This window comes from Anthonomus grandis, chromosome 10 (genome assembly GCF_022605725.1).
Source record: "Anthonomus grandis grandis chromosome 10, icAntGran1.3, whole genome shotgun sequence".
In the NCBI taxonomy this organism is placed as follows: Eukaryota; Metazoa; Arthropoda; class Insecta; order Coleoptera; family Curculionidae; genus Anthonomus; species Anthonomus grandis.
Genome location: NC_065555.1, coordinates 88624 through 111282, shown reverse-complemented (window position 1 = coordinate 111282; position 22659 = coordinate 88624). Strand labels below are relative to the sequence as shown.

At 33.4% G+C, this 22659-nt stretch overlaps 4 protein-coding genes across 21 annotated transcripts in view; 1 reads left to right on the top strand and 3 right to left on the bottom strand.

The window, feature by feature from the left end:
* LOC126741524 (tropomyosin-2) overlaps positions 1–5285 on the top strand; it is a 37258-nt gene extending 31973 nt beyond the window's left edge. For 12 of the 17 annotated variants that reach the window (XM_050447976.1, XM_050447968.1, XM_050447966.1 and 9 more), the window contains 2 exons: positions 1448–1517; positions 1691–4606. In XM_050447976.1, the coding sequence (XP_050303933.1) occupies positions 1448–1517; positions 1691–1773 (153 nt within the window). In that variant the 3' untranslated portion in view covers positions 1774–4606. Of the gene's footprint in view, positions 1–1447; positions 1518–1690; positions 4607–4961 lie in introns of those variants that run through there. The other 5 variants (XM_050447969.1, XM_050447970.1, XM_050447964.1 and 2 more) reach the window with 1 other exon arrangement.
* Positions 5263–5988, bottom strand: LOC126741526 (uncharacterized). Its single transcript, XM_050447977.1, has 2 exons — positions 5719–5988; positions 5263–5664 (listed from the first exon to the last, which is right to left on the bottom strand). Exons 1-2 carry the CDS (start codon positions 5913–5915, stop codon positions 5364–5366), a joined length of 498 nt encoding a protein of 165 aa, XP_050303934.1. The 5' UTR covers positions 5916–5988; the 3' UTR covers positions 5263–5363.
* Positions 5989–8096: 2108 nt separating this feature from the next.
* The window catches only part of LOC126741522 (protein polybromo-1), a 54769-nt gene continuing 40206 nt past the window's right edge, over positions 8097–22659 (bottom strand). For both annotated transcript variants that reach the window (XM_050447955.1, XM_050447956.1), the window contains exons 24-30: positions 13172–13438; positions 12747–12863; positions 12526–12689; positions 10486–10577; positions 10317–10376; positions 8813–8930; positions 8097–8756 (exon numbers count right to left, since the gene is read on the bottom strand). In XM_050447955.1, coding sequence (XP_050303912.1) covers positions 8534–8756; positions 8813–8930; positions 10317–10376; positions 10486–10577; positions 12526–12689; positions 12747–12863; positions 13172–13438 — 1041 coding nt within the window. In that variant the 3' untranslated portion in view covers positions 8097–8533. The remainder of the gene's footprint in view (positions 8757–8812; positions 8931–10316; positions 10377–10485; positions 10578–12525; positions 12690–12746; positions 12864–13171; positions 13439–22659) is intronic.
* LOC126741523 (tyrosine-protein phosphatase non-receptor type 13-like) lies at positions 15226–21687 on the bottom strand. Its single transcript, XM_050447957.1, has 2 exons — positions 21286–21687; positions 15226–18385 (listed from the first exon to the last, which is right to left on the bottom strand). The coding sequence occupies exon 2, from the start codon at positions 18365–18367 to the stop codon at positions 15296–15298; it is 3072 nt and encodes a 1023-aa protein (XP_050303914.1). The 5' UTR covers positions 18368–18385; positions 21286–21687; the 3' UTR covers positions 15226–15295.

The following is a 22659-nucleotide window of genomic DNA, read 5'->3' as shown; positions in this document are numbered from 1 at the left end:
TTTATGCCCAGAAAAGCATTAATTTCACGACATAGCTTTTCCCAGTTGAAAGTTTTCCCTGCTCGGCATAAAAATTTGTTTAAAACACTAAAGTATCAATAAATTCCTCAGTAATAAACAGTTCAAAAATCATATACGGTGTTGGATCATTAATGTCTTTGATAAACTGAGGAATTCCAAAAGGTTCGATAAATTGAGGAAGAGGATCAGGTCTATGAACATTAGACCAAACAGGAATTTTACCTTTTGACCACTGTTGTTGTAGTTCGGAAAGGGGGATATTATCACTTGGATCTTCCTCCTCAGAAACCGGCAGGTCTTCTTCCATATCTGTAATAACTGTAGGAACTACAGTTTCGTCCTCTATATCGAAGGAGTCCATATAAATTTCTGACTCAGACCCCGAAGGCAGTGTATCGACATTAAATGTGTCGATTTGTATGTTGACTTCATCGTAAGTCAAACGTCCTTCCGTCTTAAATGGCAAAGGCTCCATACCTGCAAGAAAATATTTTGTAGGTATTTTATAATTAGTGAAACTCAATATTCTGGTGGAGCGGTGGTAGTAAAAAAGAACCACATAAAAACCAACATACTAATAAATATATGTAAATTAAATATCTATACTTACTGGAATGATGTAAGCTATCACTTTTTGCAGGATCTAATAGTATTTATCAATTTAGAGACAGAAAACTAACTTTTGTTTATTTTAACCTAAAATTTAATTCGTAACAGGTGTTTCATCAATGCTGCTATTCACCGAATAAGAAATCTAACCGCCAAAGTAAAAAAAAAAAAAAAAAAAACGTTAAAATGTCCACGGAGCGAGTTCCAATTAATAGGTGGTTTAAATTTTGTGCTTCGGCAGCGCATTGTAAAGCAACATCAAAATATGGTCTATTTTTTGAACCACCGAGCCTTTCAAAGCCGTTTTCAAGCCGTTCATTAGTCAGGGTGGTTTCAATTTTCGACCATGAATACTTAAAGAGTTAAAAAATTATTCATTATTTGAAATGTTTTAGTATTTAATTAGATTTCCAAAAACCGCCTTTAAGGATCAAAATCTTTAAGTATTGAAAACAGTTTGTATACCAGATGTCCCAAGCCAGTGGTTCACCTTTAAAACTATCGTTTGTTTTAAATTGACCTAATTACTTCCGGTTTAACCGGAAATGGACACGAAAAACATATTTTTATATTCGGTAAATATTTAATTTTTTTAATCCTTCAGAGATACACTAATTTTTATTTTTTGACATTTAAAATCAAAAATTAATTTGAATTTAAATATCTTTTGAATAATTGCTTAAATTTTTATATTAAATTAAATGTAAAGTAAATTGTGTTTCGTTTTGAACAAATGAATCCTAAGGGTGAACCGTTTGCTTGCTTGCATATATCTCTGCAATAAAAAATAAATTATTAAATAATTATTTTTCTATAGGCTGAAGCCCGTGCCGAATTCGCTGAACGTTCGGTCCAAAAGTTGCAAAAGGAGGTCGACAGACTAGAAGGTACGTTATTAAATCATTTTAAAAACTACAAATTCTCACCCTAAAACACCTACACAGACAGTTTTATGATTGTTGTGTTCCTTTTATTAATGTTTAATACGCGTGACTACTAATTTTTTTTAATTTGTTTTTTTTTTATTAACCCTTAACCCTCCTTCCACCACCTCTCGCAGACGACCTATTAGCGGAAAAAGACAAGAACAAAATACTCGCGGACGAGATGGAGGCCACGCTGCACGACATACAGAATATGTAAACCCATACATATTATTATTATATAAATATATTAGCGAGGGAGCATTTTTTTATTTTTTTTTACATAAATTTTATATACAATCAAGAAGAATAATTGTCACGCGTCCACAAGAATATGTATGGTCCGCCATTTTTCAGATCATTTAGAAGAACCACGAAAGGTTTTAGCCAAAGTTGATCCGAAAATGGCCACGACCGTATTAAAATATTTCATAAGTAGCTTTATTTATGATCATTATGATAGTTTATGCCATTTTTTTTTTAAATTTCAAATGTTGCTCATGTAAGATCAAACCAGAAACATTCCGATTTATTCCAGAATTTGCTGTGCTTATTATGCGATAAAGTTCTCTTACAGGGTGTCCTGAAATTGCGGTATCCCAACATTGAATTCTTTGTGCAAAATAAGCGAATTTTTAGCGAAAGTTTAAGAAAATATATATTTTTTAGTCGTTACTAGTCGATATATTTTTATGGAATTTGGTACAGGACTTTGAAGTAATAAAAGGCATTTTTTGAACTAAAAGTTTTTAAATCGGTTATTTTCAATTAAATTATCTTAAAGAAAAAAGTTTTTTTTTCTAAAATCCAGGTTCAGTTTGGAGCAAATTTGATTCTCTGCCTTTTGTTCCAACGATGCACAGTTTTCAAGTAAAAAAATAAAAACCAAAGAAAAAATCCATTAATGGTCTCCCTTTACTAATTGCCAAGAAACTATACTCATAGTCCAGGCGTACAAGTAAAAAAATAATCCAATAATAGACACTCTCGGACTACAATCTTAAAATCTAGTCGTGCCTGTAATAATTTTTTTAAACCTACACTCTTGGATTAAAATTTATTATTCAACTAGTAATCATTAGTAAACTAGACTATTTTTTATAGTAATGGTCCAGGTATTGAATTAATGAATTTTTTATTAATAGCACTATTAAAAAGTCCAATATGCACTCATTATAGTCCAAGTGTCCAATACTAAAAAAATACGAAAGTTTCCATGAATTAACTATTTAATAATTCAATCTTACATCCGTAGTCCAGGCGTGCCTTCATTAAAAAAAAATCCATTAATGAAACAAAATTAAGACTTTCATCCTTAGTCTATACGCCAGTCTATAGTCCAGGTGTATTTGTACTACTGATAATATTTATAAACACAACTTCCAACAATTACCAAGAAATTATACTTATAGTCCAGGTGTACCAGTAGTAAAAAAGATCCAATAATTGAACAAAAATTAGACTTACACAATTTGACTCCAATCCTATAGTCCAGGAGTGCCTGTACTAAAAAAATTAACTTGTTCTCTTCGTTCATTACTTGAACATACGCTATTGGACTATTATTTATGGTAATAGAAGTGTTATTATTTAAAAAATATATTAACAAAATTAGACCTACACACTCATGATAGTCCAGGTGTTCGAGTGCTAAAAAAAACCATGAATTCAACTTTTAATAAATCATCTTAAGTTGATAGTCCAAGTGTGCTATTAATTAAAAAAACTCCATTTAGATTTAGATAATTTCAAGTTATTACTTGTGTGCCATTCCATCATCGAATTCGGCACTTTTCTGCCTAAAATATCTCTAAAACTATCTAAGACAAAACGCATTTTACTAACTAAGAATTAAGTTACAATTTAAAACCGTTTAGATTACAAGCAATTTAATTCAATATTCTAAAAGGTGTCCAGGTTTTTGTAAGTAGTATATTATGATCAATGTTATCAAAGGAGTTGGTAAACACCACATTCATCTGATCCGTTCTATTCAAAATATCAATAATTGCGTAGGTCAGTAGCCTCAGAAAGCCATGCTGAGGTTCATACATTTTTCCCAAGCAATTAAATACAATTTTAAGTAATTTTTTCCTTTTCTAGACTTTCTAACTCATTTTCCTATTCATGGCTAGTACCTATGGACAGAATTTATTCATTAATCAGTCGTTTTTCGAGAATGAGCTCTGAATTTCCTAGACTACCTTTGAGTATCTCATCCATCCCGTGAATATCAAATTCAGTTAGAATTTCTTTTATTGGATATTCTGTAAGAAAATTTTTCAATTATTTTAGAGGAGGACGAAACGAACTCAAAGTCTTATGCAAGACCTTTCAAATTTTTGCCTCATTTTTAATCAAGAATATTCAATTAAAATACACGTACGGACACCACTGATAAGAAAATCTTTCAAAACCAAAGGTGACTTTTGATACTCCTAAGGCGTGCTCCAAATTTCGTAAAAATATCTCATTTAAAACCCTTTATTGCTTTTTTTCTAAAATTAAACACAGCGATTCGGAACACCCTGTATATTAAAAACAAGTGAGCTTCTTTCGCAATGTTCCTTTGCCAATTTAACTGTCGTTTAGAGAACTTTATTGGGTCAAAATCACTGCTTCACAAAAGTATTTGGTGCTTAAAATTATCGATTTAATTATTTAGGTATTTGGCACTGCACAAAGTTTAGGCCGCTATTTTTTTGTGATTTTCTATTATTGTTTTTTTTTGCAATATATTAAATTATATATATATATGTTTAGTTGCAATATTCATATAAGTAAACACTGCCATACCTTTGGCCTATTCTACTTACATACATGCGTTATTAGTCGGCTGAACAACTTTATTATCGGCTTTTATTATTATTTGTATAGTTTAGTTTATAAATAATTTTGGCTACCCGTTTGTTTGGAAATTCATCAAGTATTTTTAAATTTATTTTAAAGCCTTATATTGTTTATATTTTCTATTATTAATTAATAGTTAAATGAGAAAAAAAGTGTATTTTTATGTAGTTGTAATAACTAATCGATTATATATTTTTACTTCAGTTTTTTTTGTTTGTTTTTTTTTTTTTTAATTTGTCGCTTTTGCATGGTCGTTTTATTAATGAGCTTGTCAAAGGCAATTTTCAGTGGGTTCATCTTGGGTTACCATGAGAAACTAAAACAAAACAATAACTCCTAATTAAGAGGTTGTCATGGTAACATCCAAGATGGCGGCCATTGTGAAAGGGTGCCCCTCTACTAGCCACGCCCTCTCCAAACAGATTTTTTTCACCAAAGAAGGTAAGTGACGTTTGATTACTAACAATTTTACAATTAATTAGTAAAACCGCTATACACTTGACATGTATTTTGCCCTATATTTATTATTTGTTTATTTTTAAAATTTTCTTCTTACAGACGAGCTTGTCGCCGAAAAGGAACGTTACAAGGAAATTGGAGACGATTTGGACACGGCCTTCGTGGAACTTATCCTTTAAATTCCCCCTTATTATTTCACTTTATTATTATTATTATTTATTTTTTATTTTATGTGCACCGTCAATCGGTTTATAATAGCTTCCTAAAATTGTATTTTCTTTATTAAAGCGACTCTTGCCATCTTTTTTTTTTAAATAAACAATTTGATGAAGTTATTACGATTGTGCGGCGTACAAAGATGTTTAGATGGTAGGTGTCTTTATTTGTGCAAACACTAATATAAATTATATTTATATATGTTTATTTTATGTTTTTTTTTTGAGGAACAAACAAATCATAGCCCTTATTTAATCACACATATGAAACTCACAAAAGAAGGGTTTATTTAATTCCTTTCAGGAAGTCGTTAATCATGTTTTTACCGGTTTTCGCATATTCTTTGATCACTTTAATGCAGTCTGCAACGGCTTTTTCTAACCCCTTAAGGACTTCTTTGAACGTTTTTTCCAACTCTTTGCTACTTTTCTCTGCAAGGGTCGACTTGGCCAACTCATAAGAGCTATTCAATTTGTTCTTCGTCATCGTCCAGGTCTCATTAATCGTGCTGATCGTCTGTCGTTCCCTTTCAACTATTTTTTCGTTAAGTTCTTTTGATTTGGCCGCCATTTGTTTTTTTATTTCCCTAGAGCAAGAATACACTCTTATATGAAGAAAGAAAGTATCAAAGTAACGTTACTTCGTGTCAAGTTTATTTTGCAGCTCCTCTAAATCCTGATGTAGCTGTTTGAGCATGATGTCGTTCTGGTTTTTCATTTCTTGTGCGGTTAAATTGATGGATTCTAATAATGCCGATTTCATGCCTTCGAATAACTGGACTGTTTCTTCGTAAATACTTCCCAGCAATTGTTCCGCGGTAGACCCCGGTTGAGACATTTTAAATTTACTGGGAATTTTTTGATGTTGTGATTAGTGCGATGACTTTTTGTCAATTATGACGTGACTAGGAAACGTTCAAAAGTAAAATCTTCTGTTTTTTAAAATTTATTGTTTTTTTTGTGAATGCATCAAAGTGGGAATTCGATCGATATCTGATTAGATAGCATCTTTTAGTATTTTCTCCATAGTTTTTGAGCACGTTTTGTGTAAACATTTTTCTTTTGTTTTAATAATAAATTTCTTCAACCTGTGATTTCATTTAAAAAAAAAAATTTACTCCAAAAATTTATATGATTCATTATTGGGGTTTTAGTTCAGGCTTTAATGGTAGAAAAAGAATCTATGAGTTAATGTTTTGGACTATTTTTGTGCTAAAAAAACCATGACGTTATTATGCATTACTATAATGTTTTCCTTTTTATTTCACATTTTAGTAAGGCTTCTTGAAGATGCGCATCTCCTTTCTAAGCATTAATGTCTTTTTCTGAAATAAATCTTTGGATGGAACCAACCATTTAATGAAGAAACTATATAGAATCCGTGATAATCCCTTTTATAGATTTCACCCTAAAAATATTTCATTTTTAAATGTTTCAGACGAGTTAGTGTTGGAGAAGAGCAAATTCAAAGCGATCGCGGACGAGATGGATCAAACCGTCGCGGATTTGGTCGGATATTGAAGGCCAAACATCCCAAAATCGACACTGCCTTATACCTTAATAATGATTTAAAAAATTAATTGTGATGTTTTCGGCTTATAGAGGATGTTTTCTTTTTTTTAAACACGTTAACTGTCACAGTTTTATAAAATCAACAATTATTTAATTAATTCAACATTTGTTTTGTACGTGACGCTTATATGGTACACGCAACCTGATAAATTAATTTGAATTATTTTTTTGTCCGTTTCCAGTTGTAACACGTAATTTTTTTTTTAATAAAATCCATCTTACGGCAGTTAACGTGTTAAATTTACTGGTTATATGCTTGGAATCTTGATGAATGTTTTAGTATCACGCTTTCCGAAGTGATTCTTATAATTACACATCAAAATAATGGTCTAGGGGACAAATGTATTGAATGAAATATTGTTTGAAAATGAAACACATATATATGTTCAATATTAAATTCTAAAAAATTCATCGTGGCTCTACAATTGTTTGTGCGCTCCTAATTAAATTGTCAATATTATTTTGCTCAAATTATAGTTGTATGTACATACAATTTAGTAATTCTTCCCTTGTCTAGAACACCATTTCTTAATCTAAAACACGCCTTCTTTTCAATATAACCCACACGTGCTCGAGAGATTCTTTGGATCATGCAAAGATCCAGGAATAAGACAGTTCCGTCGTAGAACAAAGAGCTGACTGGACATGTACATTGACCAACAAGAAGACTTTCGAGTAATCATAATGATCTGTGATTAAAATCCAAAAAAGCGAAGATCTATAGGGATACCACGAATGAGATGGAGAAACAAGATCGTTGCAGATCTGAGAGCGATGGGTGGACAATTATCGTACAGTAAGACCCACTAAATTTATAGAGCAACAAATAATAATGATGATTGTGCTGTTTCAAGTTTATAGTGAGTCTTACAAATCAGATTATGGGATTTCCACAGGATGTCTGGAGTAAAAATAGTTTTCATGTAACCTATTCTTTACTGTTATTACTGAGCAGTGACACAAGACCATAAGCATTTTGAAATCGTGAAATCTGATTCCCTTGTTGAATCAGTATGTCTTCCATTAACATTGCCAGTTTCATACTTTTATGATACGTATCATAACAACAGCTTGTAACGTGTTTTACGGTCAAGATGTAGTTTTTGAATTTTGATCATCTTGCATAACAAAAAACAAATTCTTACTAAGAAATAATTGCACCAAAGACGTCTTGAAGAATTTATTTATTACCATTAATAATAACTTAATATAAGGTATGTTCAAAGGAATGTCCAACAAATAACAAACCAAGCATTTCAGGCTTTTTTTCCTTGTCCCTTAGACCATTCTGATGTGCCTATTTATTTTTCTCTTCCATTTAGATACAAATGAAGAATTTATCTTGAAATATCGCTCATTCAATATTTTGTACGATACTGAATAATAAAAGAGATGATGAGAATGTCTGGCTGGTTTTTTATTGGTTCGAATGAAAAAAAATCCCATATTCTACGTATCCGACAAATATATTTGCTACATCCTCAATAAAAAAAAAAAAACATTACACGCAAAAAAATATTTCACAAAAACCGTATAAAATACTGCAAATAATAAGTTAAAACTTAAACCGGTATCTACAGCTTAAAAACGTTTAAGCGAGGAAAGAATAACGAAGATCCGAACCGCGCTTTCGCATAGTAAATCAGTCCTTATCAAACATAAAGTGGGCCGAATCCATAATTAAAAAGACAAAATATACAAAGTTAAACATTAATACAAACTAATAATTAAAAAAAAAACAGTTTTTTAAGTAGGAATATTTACAAACTGGAATAAGTGTCATCGTTATTCGGTAGGACCCTTTAATAATTTACTTAATATAAGTAATTAATTGTACCACACTTTCAACAGTCACCGATCCGTTAAATAACTTCATAAGACTAATTACAAGGTCTTGTGCAGACAGAGGGTGTCCTTGAGAAGTTGATTGCGTAGTTGCCAGAGTGCAGCGACGACGTTGTCGTGTTGATCGGCCCGTTTGCCGAGCCACGTGGCCACCTGAGATAATTTCTCCGGATCCGGTGGGGCGCAGGTTTCTGGCGTCGCGTGTAACGTACGCTCCCAATTACTGATGTGCTTCTGTTCGGCGTTGAGGCCCTCGATATATCTTGACATTTTTAAAAAATAATTAGTAAAGATTAATAATAAATTAATTAGTCTTACTTGATGTACGCCTCGGAGTGTAAAACCCTTTGTGGCCTCGGCGGGACGGAGAGGAACATCGGTTCCGTCGATTTTTGGGCCGCCCCTGTCACTATGGGGGTGGCACTAGAGGCGGGTGCTAAAAGTTAAATTCAAAAGTTATCAAGTGATCGTGTTTGAATTGATAAATGAGAGTGAAAATTATGCCTGGAAAGATACAAATTTTAGTCCTTTGTATAAATCGTTATAAAAAAGAACTTTCAGGAAATCCTCCTCTTTCCATTAATCTCTATAGGATCTAGTGAGATTATTTATAATTGATCGAGCACTTGTATGTAATCAAACATGATAGTCTAGGGTCTGACCAGAAGATACTTTGGGCCAAATATACTCCATATAAGAAATTTTACTCCCAGAAGAAATAATTTTACTGAACTTGATTTTTCGGCAACATGATGTACTACTAACATCTTAGTTTTTATGAAGAAAGCTTTTTCTGAGAGCTGATTAGGACAGATACGTTTAGCTATTGCTCGTTCGTTTACTAGTGTTGGCACATAACAAAATGTCTCGAATTCTAAGAAAAATAGAGCATTAAATTATAAAATTCTCACTGTTGAACTTGACATATTCTTGAAATGCTGATTTTCTTCCAAGCAGTTTAAGTTATCCCGTCTTCCTCCCAGGAATTTCTTCTTTGACAGTTACAGCCCTGGTCTATTTCTTTCATGAATTTGTATGACAAACATCTCTGCATAACAAACTGTAAAACTTCAGCACATTTTGAAATCAAAAATTGCTTATTAATTTATATTCTTGCATTTGTATTTTGTTATATATCAAGTAGATAGTCTCACAAGGACTCTATGGATATTTTAGCAATATAAATGAATACAAAATACAATACGTAGAATATTTACGTATTAAAGTATAATGGTGCTTCTGGGGAAGGTTTTGAGGATAAAAACGCCATTCTGGGTTCAATTCTTGGGTATTTAGAGAAGTTTTGGTTTGAGCTTTTTTTTGTAAATTTTTTAGCAAAATTATTGGAATATTCTTATAAGGGTTTTAGGCCTAAGAAGAAGCATTCCTAACCAAATAATTTCATTTGAGAACGATTCTTGTAAGAGAATGAATATGAAGGTAAAAAAACATGGTGATACAGCTCAAATTCTCCATTAAGTGTAAAACCATTAAAAAAAAGTTTTCCTGTACCAATATTCAGATGTCACAAAATACTAACAGAATATACGGATTAATACATTTAGAGTTTATATAACGTTGTTGAACAAAATCCTGGAATAAGCAATTCTTTAACTACCTTTAAGGTGCAATTAAACCACCGTACCAGTTTGGCAACTAAAGTGTTAAACTAAGGTGCTTTTTTTACTACTCTCACGCCTAAATCTAACAAATAACGACTAAAAATTAAAAGAAAAACTACCGGGATATTCAACTAAACAATAAAAAAACCAAAACACTCAAAATAAATTTACTGGCAACGCTACGATCTGGTAAAAATTACCTGCGACTATAACCGACGTGTAATTCACTGGCGTTGTAATGAACGTACTAGCGCTAGTCACTATTCCAACGAAAAAGAAAGAGATAGAAAAAAAATGGTTATGGTTATTGATAAAAAGCATGATTGATGATTGTAATAGTGGCAAGAGTAAAGTTTGATTTTTACTTACGTTTACCGGGTGTAGCGACGGATGCGCTCGCAGTTGCCGTTTGTGTGTTCAAGTTTCTTACGGCGGTCGCTTTTGTTGACGGTTTAAAGTTCCTAAAAAGGATACAAAAAATGATGTTTTTAGGGTGTACATGTTTTAGAGTTAATCAAGGGAATTGGAGATATTAAAACTTGATTGTTTTTGTTTCTATGCCAAATAAATAGGAAAATTGGGACTTTTATACTAAGAAAAATGAACTTTTTATAATCAAGCAAAAGCAGAAATCTCTGTTTTAAAATATGCAACGGAACGACATCTGGACCAGTCTTTATTTTTGTATGCGATTTTTCTTTTTCTGAATGGGATCAATCACAAATTATTTTTTGGTTTTATTCCAGGCACTTGTATTTTATGGTGTTTTCCAGAAATCCTATTTTTTAAGTGTTCTATTGCTTTGAGATTAATTTTCCATATCTTCTAGGTAATTAATTTAACTTATGATATCCAGGAACCAGAAATATTTGTTCACATTTTCCAGGTTTTTAGATTGAGTTTCAAGAATTCTATGGCATTTCAATGCCTTCTAAGAATTCGAAATAAAATTAATCCACGTATTATAAAATATTAATTAATTTTTTACTGATATTTAAAACTTTATAAAAAAAAATATATTTTAAATTAGTCATATTTTTTTAAAATATTTGTTGCAATTTTTCTTTCAATTCGATGCACTTAACGTAGTTAGTTTTCTTCCAGGCATTTAAGAGTAATTTCTTCGCTTATTCTAGGCACTTGACGTCATTCTTCTAGGCTTTTTAAATATATACTTTATACTTATTATTGAAATGTAAATTGCGAATGGTATTGTAAATGGCATTCATAAGACCTCCTTGCCAGAAAATTTTGTTATATAGAAAAACCAAATCTAAGTCATCGTATATAAGTAATTTACACTCGAAGTTAAAGTCACATAAATGCAATTTTAAAGGATCCCACCTGGGTTCTGTGTTAATTTAATTTTTTTTTAACAGTGTCGTTTTTCATTTTTTTAACATTGAATATTTATTATATGCAAACGATCTCAAACTATATGTTAGGGTATAAAACAAAAACGACTGTATAGAAGACACTTCCTTCAATGAAACCTTAATTCTCTTGTCAACTGGTACAAAGACAGGAGCATTTTAATTAAGATTAAACCTCAACTGCCTGGAATAATTAATTAATTAATTAATTCAAAATTAATGCCTAGGTTAAAAATTTATTTTACAATTCCAGGCAGTTGAACCGTTTTAATCCAGATTAAGTCTCAATTTCCTGGAATAATTAATTAATTTATTTATGTTGAGAAATTAACGTTAAAAAATGTAAAATGTTCTATTCTAAACTTAAAGAGTCTATTTTATGCAAATATTTAAATAGAAAAGGTTGATAATTTTATTGACTTAAAACTTACTTTTATTAGGGATTTCAGTTTTAAAAAACATATCGACGCGATTATTTTAAAATCATCCAGAATGCTGGGTTTCTTTGTTGCTATGACACTCAAACTATTAAGTCACTGTACAACTGTCTTGTTAGAGGTATTTTAGAGTACTGTTCTGTTATATGGTGTCCATTGTATACAGGTTATGTTAACCTTTTGAAGCAGGTTCAAAATAAGTTCTTATTGTATAAATCAAAATTTCTCTACAAAGACCCTACTTATCAGATTAGAATTACATTGGCTGGACTTGAAAGCCTTATGGTCCGAAGATAAGAATCTATTGTTATATGTTTCTTTACAAATTGTTATGAAAGCAAATTAGCTGTTTAGTAGGGTCTTACTTAGGGTGCCTCAAAGGAACACACTTTTGTCACAATTTGACAAAAACGTATGATAAATTATTCTCTAATATAGACATTTTTAGGTACAACCATGTTAAAAATTGTAGGATATGTTGATTTTAGAAACATGAACTATTTGAAGTGTTTTGATGATTCTGTACTTTTGTGATAAATATTTCGAATTTAAAACATCGTTACTTGACTAAATAAAATATGGGAAAAACTCGTATTTACTTGCTCCTGAAGTCGGGCATAACAACCCGCCCGTTGCCCTTATTAATGTGCATATCTCTCACGTGTCGGATGAGTCTCGTTATGTTCGGGAACGGTTGCAAATTCTTCTTGGTCAAACGAGAACAGTTGCGCCATTTGCACTGAAGCTCCTCCCCCGGATGTTCCTGAAAATCCCACGTTAGCGAGTTCTTATTACATATGAGAATCAGAAGAGCGTTTACCTGATAGTATTTTTGCACGTGCCCCTGCGAATCCTTCGAATCTTTGACCGAATGTTCCACGCAATCGCTCAGATCTTCGAACTGGAAGTCGCAGTCTTCCCATTTACATTCGAATATCTGGAAAATATGTTGTAGGTTTATATAGACATTTGTCGATGGATATAACGAGAAAAATGAATAGTTTTAATTAACATTTTTAAGTTTGTTCATTGGGATATAACCATGTCTTAACAAAAAGAAAAAAGTCAAAACAAAAAGATCACTATTCAAAAGCTTTACATTAGCCTGAGACTAAAGTTAAAAAGAAATAAAGTTAAAACTTTATTTCGAAAATGGTTTGCTGTAATTGTATATTGAAAACTCATTTAACTTTTAAAAAGTGTTAATTTAACAGTTAAAAGTTTCATTTAAGGGAGTATTATTACCTGATTTTCCGGCGGTCCCTGGGGTTGGGGCGCGGGACTCGGACAGGACTCCTGCTCGGCCAACAGTTGCGCCTTCGTCTCCTCGTTCAGTTTCGAGGCTCGTTCCTCCCACACCTGTTTCTCGCTCGCGGCGAGCGCCTTCCACTCGGACCCGACGATCCTCGAAATGTCCCCGAACTTCGATTCGGGATTATTCTGAACCACCTGCTTGCGCACCTCCCTCGAGTATAATATGTAACCGGTCACCACCTTCGACTTGTTCGATTTCTATAATTTGAAAAAGGGGGAACAGAGTGAACGTTTTATAGAGTATAAACAGAAGAAAAAAAACTAAGTTGTGTAAAACGTAAGTTTTTTTTTTAAATATTTCACATTGTTAAATTTTTTTAAAACGGCATGATACAAAGCAATATGGGTATCAGAAATGAGGGCTTAGTTTGGGAATGTTTAAGTGGTGTCAAACATCTTTTATAAGAATGTACCACATTCCTATAAAAGTGGAAACTAACACTTGTAAATGATTTAGAACAAGGCCGGTATCTGTAAGTCAGTTTTCCTGTAAACGCCCCAGTGACAAGTAGTATCTGTGTTTCATGTCCTTATTGGTGTCGTGTCGAGCAATTTAAGAGAAATATAAAGTGAGAGTTTTCACATAGCATTAATTTAATTTATTAAGTAATTCATTAATATTCAATAAGCGTATCCTTCCGTGCTAAGTGTAGGAAGCTGATGCCTTGGCACGTTAAGTAACGCTATGAGGATATTACCATGTATGGAGTGGTCACATCAACAAGTTTCGTTCTGGTTTATTGTTAAAGAAGGACAACAGTAGTTTGTTAATTATTTTTCATTCTCTAATACATGATAAAGGTCGCCTGATGTCATAAAACTGAAGGATGTTAGTCTTACTGTAAGAATGATGTATGTATACTGTCATATTTCGCTATATGGCCTTAATATATCCAGTTAGTTATCCAAATAGTTGCTCACCAATACTTTTTCCAGGTATGTAATGTCTCGTGATCTCTGATCTTCTATCTTGATTGTGCAATGTAATGTTTAGTTATTACAGTTAATAATCACAGTTACTGTAAGTACCTTGTTTTTAGTAAATTGTTCTTGATTTGATGTATTACGGTTTCCTTTAAAGTTTTATTAATATCCTGACAGATTTACAAGATGTTTTCTTAATTAGTCATAGAAAAAAATCAGTAAGCATTACGCCCGTCAAAAATTATACTCTATACAATGGTATTTGTACCTACTTATGCCACACTTGTTATAGAATATACCATTTATTATTTATGAACCCTGTGGGCCATACAATTCTTCCCTTTTCTTTATTCTTACTCACCAACACAAATGAACGAATCACTCACTCCCTTAATGAGCTGTAAATAATCACTTCAAACGTATTATTAATAATATTTAACCCGTAATAGTATGATAAAACAAGTGTATTTCTTACCTTTTTAGTGGAGCTAGGGGTCGGAGTGGCAGGTGCTGGCGTACTAACGGTCTGAACCGCGTTTATGGGATTGATCAAGATACTGTTGACGGCCGCGGGTATTTCCCCGGAACCGACGGAGGGCGGACCTCCGTCCAAGGAGTCCTCCATTATGATATCGATGTCGGCCAATTTACTCAGGGTAGGAGAGGCCTCCTATAAACGTACAATTACAGGGATTCCCACTACTTTTTACTCAGTTTGCCATTTTGGAGTTATTAGATGGGTTGTTTCATTACAGGCTCTTCAATGTCTTACTAGTGTTAGAAAATTGTAATAATGACCCTAGCAGAACAATGATTTCTAAAAAATCTAAATTCAACTTTTGAAAAAATTGAACTTTTAAGGATCAATTTAAAATATTGGTCTCTGAATAGTGATTGAATATTTATTACAAACATTCTTTATTATAGCTTATATGAAAGTCAAAAATACCGCCCAAGTGATATAACCAGAAAATTTTCCCAAAGCACAACATGCTCATATTATGCAACTACTATAATAATAAATACTACCGATTAGAGACTCATAAAACTAATAACAACAGTTCTTTCATGAAAATAATACTGATATATTTTTATTGATAAGTATAAAACAAGTACAATACTAGTTAGTGCTTAAATAAAAACTTGCTCCTCATCTGATGTACTCCCTGCCTCTTCCTCAACTGTCTTTTTCACCGGAGTAACAGGATACCGGACCGGCCCCTTCCACTTCCTGCTCAGTCCTAAACTTCTCGGCAAGGCCACTGCTGGTTCCTTCCTGACATATTTTATCTTTTCATCATCATCATTTTCAGATTTTTTGAGGATCATGTCTACCACTACAGCCCGATCATTGTCCAGATCCACATAAGAGGTCTGAAGTCCAGTTACCAGAGACCTGTTGAGGTATTTATTACTGTTCGACAAGTCATGGCACAATTCCGTATTGTGTTTCTCCACATGACTTTCCACAGAAGGACTTTTCCTGCACGCAAGGATTCTCGATAAAATAAACTCCACCGTACTGCCAGTGTTCTTCAATAAAGCCAAAGAATCACTGTACTTCCTCCCAAGCAACGACTGACCATTCACGGCAACAATTTGATCATCCTTCATTATTTGACCCTCGTAACATGCCGAAGGTAATACTGAATGGACGTAAACGTTCCCATCTGAACCCTCCATGATTTGAATTCCAAGGCTCCCATCGGGGTCTCTATGGACTTGGACCGTGGATAAAACGCGCTCCTCATCGAACGATATATTATTAAATTTATCCAGGAGGGTGTCATTGATGGTTTCTTGGAAATTTGGCAAAAAGTTTTGCTGGTTCGACTTCAAAGTGGATTCCATGATGGCGTAAGCGTCTCCCTCGCACGAGGCCTTAGAGCTGCAATGAAACGAAACGGATTCCAAAGACATCCGCTCGAAAAATTCCGGATCGTTTACGTGCTCCATGCTCCTGGAGACTCTTGGGGTTGTCTTGGAGTACATTTTGGTGCCCATTTTAACGCCAATTCTCTTCTCGGCATGCAAGGAACACCCGGCTAAATCAGAACTATCCAGCATTAAATTATACTTTGCCGGTCTCTCGTTTTCCTTATTCTGATGCTCCTCGTTTGTGAAAGTCAAGTCTTGTATGCTCTTGGCTCGTTTGTAGGAAGGCGATGGTAATTTTAGTCCGGGATAGTTGAACTGCACCGTAAACTCTGTAGGCTGATTAAGAGCTTCCAATTCCAAATTTGCTTGGTTCTTTGCCTCCTTGAGTGGCACTCCGAACTGGTGACTCAACGACTGTAGTGACGCATACTCAGTTCTTAACCTCAAAAAAAACTGATGATGCAGCGAGGCTAGACGAAACGCGAAATAGCTCTTCTTATGGTCCATTTTAAGTTTATATTTCTTCAAAGAGGTTCCCTTCTGCACATGCTTATGGGGTGTGATACACAAATAGTTTTTAGTGTAGCATAGTGTTTTAATGCTTCGCCAATCAAAAGTTTCATATAAATGGGGACCAAAGGGGCTGGTTGACTCTCCTCGTTCATACAAGTTTACTCCTTTGGCACTAATGTAGAGCCAAATATCACGTCTCTCCTCGTTCAGCACCCATTTGGCGGTGTAAAAATGTCCACCATAATGCGGTAACTTTTGTGCATATAAAATGAACTCTTGCTCAGCCCTCTCTTGATCCAATCCTTGATTTGACTTATGAGCCTGCACTAGTTCACTTTTTAAACGATTTTTATCGTCAATATTCCCATTCATAGTCTCAGGGATGTAATGGTCTAGCAAAAAATAATCTCTGGCCCCATGTTCTTCTTTATCAAAATCTCCAAATTCTGCTTGCAGGGCCAGTCCGCTCAGATGCATGATTTGCCCAAAAGAACTGGGCAGCTGATGTTCCAGGATTGACCTTCGCAACTGTAAATACAAAAAATGTTTGGCTTCGACACCTCTAATGCCTCTAAGTGAGGGCATGAAAAACCGTACTCTCAAGTACAGTACGACATTATCCGCTCCTACTTTTCGTATTCTAGTGTCCGAAGGGATAAAAATAAAATCTCCAGCGATCAGTGCCGAGAGTCCCAACATGAAATTCTCACTGATCCGCTCCTCACAAATGATTAACTCCAAAATATCTCCTGCAGTGGTGGTCTTTAAGTTGCAACAAATTTCCAACTTTTGCCCATTCAATAATATCACCGTGACCGGTTGGTCTTTGGATGGTGCTAAAAACAACTTTTTTGGAGGCAGGGCTGCTCTAACAACAAACTCGGGCCCCACACAAGGTTTGGTAGCTTTTAACTCAACCGGTTCGACTTTATAGAGACGCGAGGCCGCCCTTTGGACTGGGTTCCTGCGTATCTTTAACCCTCTGCATTTACTATTACTCACGTTTTTTTGAAACCCTATTGAGGTACATTCCTCATTCAAGTGTCTACAAATATTCTCTGGCAGGCACACACTCTTTGACCTAATAATATTGCCTGGAACATTAAGTAAGTCCATAGAGGTGAGATCCTCAACACTAACAGTTGATAAATATGAAGCCCTAGGCCATCTAGAAGAAAACTTATCGGCAATTGGGGCCATAGCAGGGGTATTCCAAATAATATCCGAAGAAGTTTCTAGAGCTGCTAAAGTCTCTTGGTGCATATCCATTAAAATATGAGAAAATGGACGCGGCTGCGGTCGCTCTTTGCAGTACAAAGACATCACATCCAAGAGGTACATTAAAGAGGCCCTTAAGGTCTCCTGGAGACGCGTCATTTCCGTTAAAACATGCCCAAGCTCTTTGCTTAATTTCTCAGTGGCTGTGGCCCTTTTTAACGTCTGTCCTAAAGAGTAAATCCACATCTTTTCATTTTGGGTGTCAGTATACTTCCTGCTCATCTTAAACTCTGGCGCCAAATAATTGGAAAAGTGAAAAGGTTGATTGGCTCCCAAGAACGAATCAATTAACTGCATCCTGATGCGGCCTTCAGCAGACAATTTTAAACTGGCCGGTGTGATTAAAGGAATACAGTGTTTTCTGGAAACCCCGTCGGAAAGAAACAGGTCTTGCAATGCCTGGATGCTTTGACACAATACAGCCCACGCTTCTAAGTCTTCCAATCCAGACGGTCTGGCCGCAAGAAAATCTCCGAGAGTGGTGAAGACCATACTTATACTGAGATTTGCCATCTTTTGAAACTCATTTGTCATCTTCTATCGATTTGTTACCTTAAATAATAAGTTTTAAGACCTTTAGTATTGATTTAATTTGTTGGTTGTGTTTGTTGTCAGCATCTTTTGGGCAAAATCTGAGTTTTCAATCATAAGCTTTAACGGTATATATAATATGGGCTCATGCATAAAGAACCATCTGTAAGATTTCCTACCTGAGGTCAACATACCCATTAAATTGTAATCTAGTAGAGGTTTATGACCTTTATGGTTGGAATAAGGTTTACTCAGGTAACATTCTTTGTATAGATATTGAAAGTAAAGAAATATGGTATTTATTAATGGAGTTACATTAGAGATTTTCTTATTTATTTTTTTTTTTGATACAGTGGAATGAAGTGTTTTCTAGTTAAGGTTGTGATGCAATTTTCATGGGCAATGTACAGATTATGCATACTATAATATTATTGTGTTCAAATTGTTATAAAGTCCTTTCAGATAGTTGTTATGTTGAATGGCACTATTTCTTAGGACAGGCATGCAATTTTTGATTTTCAAAGTATTTCATCAATTTTTGTTCATTCCCAAATGTTTTTCTTCAAGCATCAAAATCTTGTCAAACTTCTTGCTCACCCTTTTATTTCGCTTAATTTACCCACTTAAGGACATTTTAATTATGCTTCAATAGCAGATAATTTATTTCCAGTTGAAGTATCTTTAAGTATAGAAAAATAATTATGGAACAGCCACTACTAATTCAAATAATGTATTGAACAGAAATTGAATCACATTTACCCATTTCATATAAAACAGTACAATATTTGCTATACCATCTTCTAGATAAAATAATTCATTAAAGTAAGAAAAACCCTTTTAGTTTTTACATTGATTATGGGGTATATTACTATCAAGATGCTTGCATTGAGCCCCAATTAGAATCGCATGAAATACTATTCTGATCACAAATCAAACTCAATATGAGAAAAGTACACAAAATATGTAACCATTCCTTATACTGCACTTATTTATACTGCAAAATTAATAATAATAGTCCCAACACTGAACTTTGAAATACTCCACTTTTATGGAATCCAGAATTACCGTAACTCTTTGAGTATGATTTGATAGACAGGATTCCAGCCATTGCAATACCACACCCCTTAAGGCATATTTATTGAGCTTAGACTCTCCTAGATTCAAGGACAATGGATACTCTTCAAAAAAGCTAAACAGATATAAGAATGCCTAAAATTATTCATAATAGACCAACACTCTCTTTGCCTATTTAGTTTATTAGGTTGATAACTACCTAAATTGTTCATTTTAGCATGTATTTTTGTTTTTTATTTTAATTAACCATATGATAATAAAGCATATTTTGATGTTGACTATTTTTGATGATGTCTTTAGCTTTAATTCTGAGTCCTCCTGTGATCTATAGTTTTCTATTTCTCATTTTAAGGCTTGAAAAATATTGATTTATTTTGTCACAAAGCACATGCGAAAAAGAGGTAAATGTTTCAGGATTCATTCTAGTTGACCAAGGCTATAGCAGAATAAAAAGCATTGAAATATGCTTTGCTGAATACTAATTCTTCCTACAATAGTAGTTATAGATATATTTGTTATTCAAGTGGGAGAAACAAACATTTTTTCAAGTCATAAAACTCCAATATACTTAAAAGAGAAGTAATATGTGGCAAGGTTATATCAGTAAGTTAATATTGAAGTCACCAGCCAATATTACCTCTTAGACTATATTGACAATAATAATTATTCTTTTACTATAAATTTTGACATTTTATTTTTACATGGACTATTTTATATTTTATGGTTGTTTCGTCGAGGAGACTATGTCTTTTGATAAAAAGGCTTATTTTAACTTTAAGTAAAGTTAAAAATCCTACTAGAGTTACACACCAAAAAATTCATGAACAGAATCATCAGACTAGTTAAATTGTATAAAGCGCACTTTAGTAATTGTGACTTGTTCATTGGAGTCTTTTACTAGTTTTAAAAGAAACAGGAAAATATTTGCAATATACTTTACATTTATGGTGTTTTTACATTGTACCTAAATCAATAAGAAAAACAGTATTTACTATATTATTTTTTAAGATGAGGAAGAAAAATTGTTTGAAAGATATTACCCTTCTTTTATTCACAATCATTATAGGACATAATAATTTCATGAGACTCAGGTTGAGTCACAAATAGATTTGCTTCACAAACTAATCCATACATTTCTATTGCCGAGTCCATTGCTGTGTTTAGCCAGGTTAGTAACTATTGTTACTACTAATTCACATTAAATCATGTATGGTTTCAGTAATTGTTAAATAATTATTATAAATCTAATGATTCCTTGGCTAAGCTATACTTTATATGTATTTTGATAGAAAGTAGCCAAAGTTTTACTAAGAAACCTTGCTACTGTACTCCAGTTCTATTCATATTAATGCATTTTAAAGTAATTTACATACTCCTTTGAAAGGTTTTCTGTCTCTAACCTCCATATTTATTACAAGTAAAATCCTGTTTATAAAACAGCCCATCTATTTACAAAGAAAATAAATAAAATGGCGTAATAAAAAGTTCACTCAAGCAGCAGACAGACCCTAAGCAGCCGAATTTAAACGGTTTCGACGTAGAAAAGATAAAAATAATGTTTTAATATAAATTATGATGCCCCAAGTAATACAAAGCCAACGCCTTTCAAATGCGCATATATTACAGAGTTCATTTCGGATAGAAGAAAAAAGGGGAACAAGAAACGACGGAACTTTCCGATAAAATTAGCCGGGTTTAACCATTAAAAATAGCCCCAAAAGGGGTCCCAACGGAACGTTAAAATTAGAGAGAGCTCAGATTTCGCCCAAAATCGACTGCTTTCGGGGACAAACACACCACACCACGGCCACATTTTTTGTTTCATTTCTAATTAATTCTTCACTCACCGGGATGTGAAAGGTGACGCCTTCCATCGAGTTATCCATCGTTTAAAAATTTATGAGGGGGCGGAAATGCACTTCACATGTTACGACGATCAAAACGCTTTACTCTCAAAGCGGTTTTTCGCCCGTTAGAAAACTGGAAAAACTAAACGGGAATTTTTCTCTTTTTTTCTTTTGGCAAACGAGATGCCTGCTTAATACGCACGTTCAATGAATTATTTTGATTGGAAGTGCTGTGGTGGGGAAAGAGTGACAGGAGAAACGTCAATATGGCTTCGTGACAACGGGCGCTTTTCGAGGCCGCGATCTTAAGAGTCGCAAGTCCCGTTCGGGTTTTTTCGAGAATATTTTGTTTGTTATTTAAATTATTAAATGTTTTGTGGGTGTCTGCATTATATTTATTTTTTTAAATTAATAATGTGGTGCAATAGATTTTTTTAAAATGGATTATACTGATGAGTTTTTTGTTTTTCATGATTTTGGTGCAAAAAAGCGCACTTTAGGGCGGGAAATTTAAATCGAAATATTTCATTTTCATTAAAAAAAAAACAGTGGTCTAAATTATGCAAATTTGAAGACATTAAATAATCGTAATTTTATTATCCGCGATAGAGGATTCCAACTGCATTAAATGGACGAATATAAACAACACTTACCTGCATTTTAATACGAAAATGTCCTTAGTATCAGACTACTATTTAATTATAAATTATTACAAATATTTTACTTACCTCATGCAACAAAAAATTAAATAATGATAAAGAAGGTAGAAAAATATTTTTTTTTATATTTATATCTATTTCACTTATAGAAGAGGGAATTTTTACGGGTAGAAAAGAATTTACAGGCTTTAAATAGCTCAGATAAGGAAAAAACAGAAACAAATGACCTAAATATAGAGTTATAGGGAATTTCAATTAAATGGCAAATGCGTCGGAATAATGTTGGTGCCCTAAAGTGTGTGAATTTATCATTTTTTGTTTTGGTACAAAAACATCTTTTAAGTAATTGAAAACTTCCTATCTCGCTCTCTTTCTCAAATGATTAAATGCACTCAACTACCTGGAATAAATAAAAAGATTCTTCCAGGCAATTGAGTTCAGCTCAAGAATTTTTTTAATTTATTCCAAACAGTTGAGAGAGAGAGAGAGAGAGAGAGAGAGAAAAAAAGTAAGAGTGTAGAATTCTTCCAAGCAGTATACTCTATTACTTTCGCTGTATCTCTCTGTCAAATGGTTAAATGCATTGAAGTGCCTGAAATGAATTTAAAAGAAATCCAGGTAGTTGACTGCACTCAGCTCCTTTATATGAAAAATTGACGCTTCTTTCAGGCAATTGAATTGTACTATTTGTACTCTCTCTCCCTCTCTTTCTTTC

Excerpts from the sequence above, each read along its gene's own strand:
- LOC126741526 (XM_050447977.1), bottom strand. The coding sequence starts at position 5,915 with ATGTCTCAACCGGGGTCTACCGCGGAACAATTGCTGGGAAGTATTTAC. Across the intron at positions 5,665-5,718 it reads CAAAATAAACTTGACACGAA|GGAAATAAAAAAACAAATGG; the intron begins GTAACGTTACTT and ends TTCTTGCTCTAG.
- LOC126741523 (XM_050447957.1), bottom strand. The coding sequence starts at position 18,367 with ATGACAAATGAGTTTCAAAAGATGGCAAATCTCAGTATAAGTATGGTC.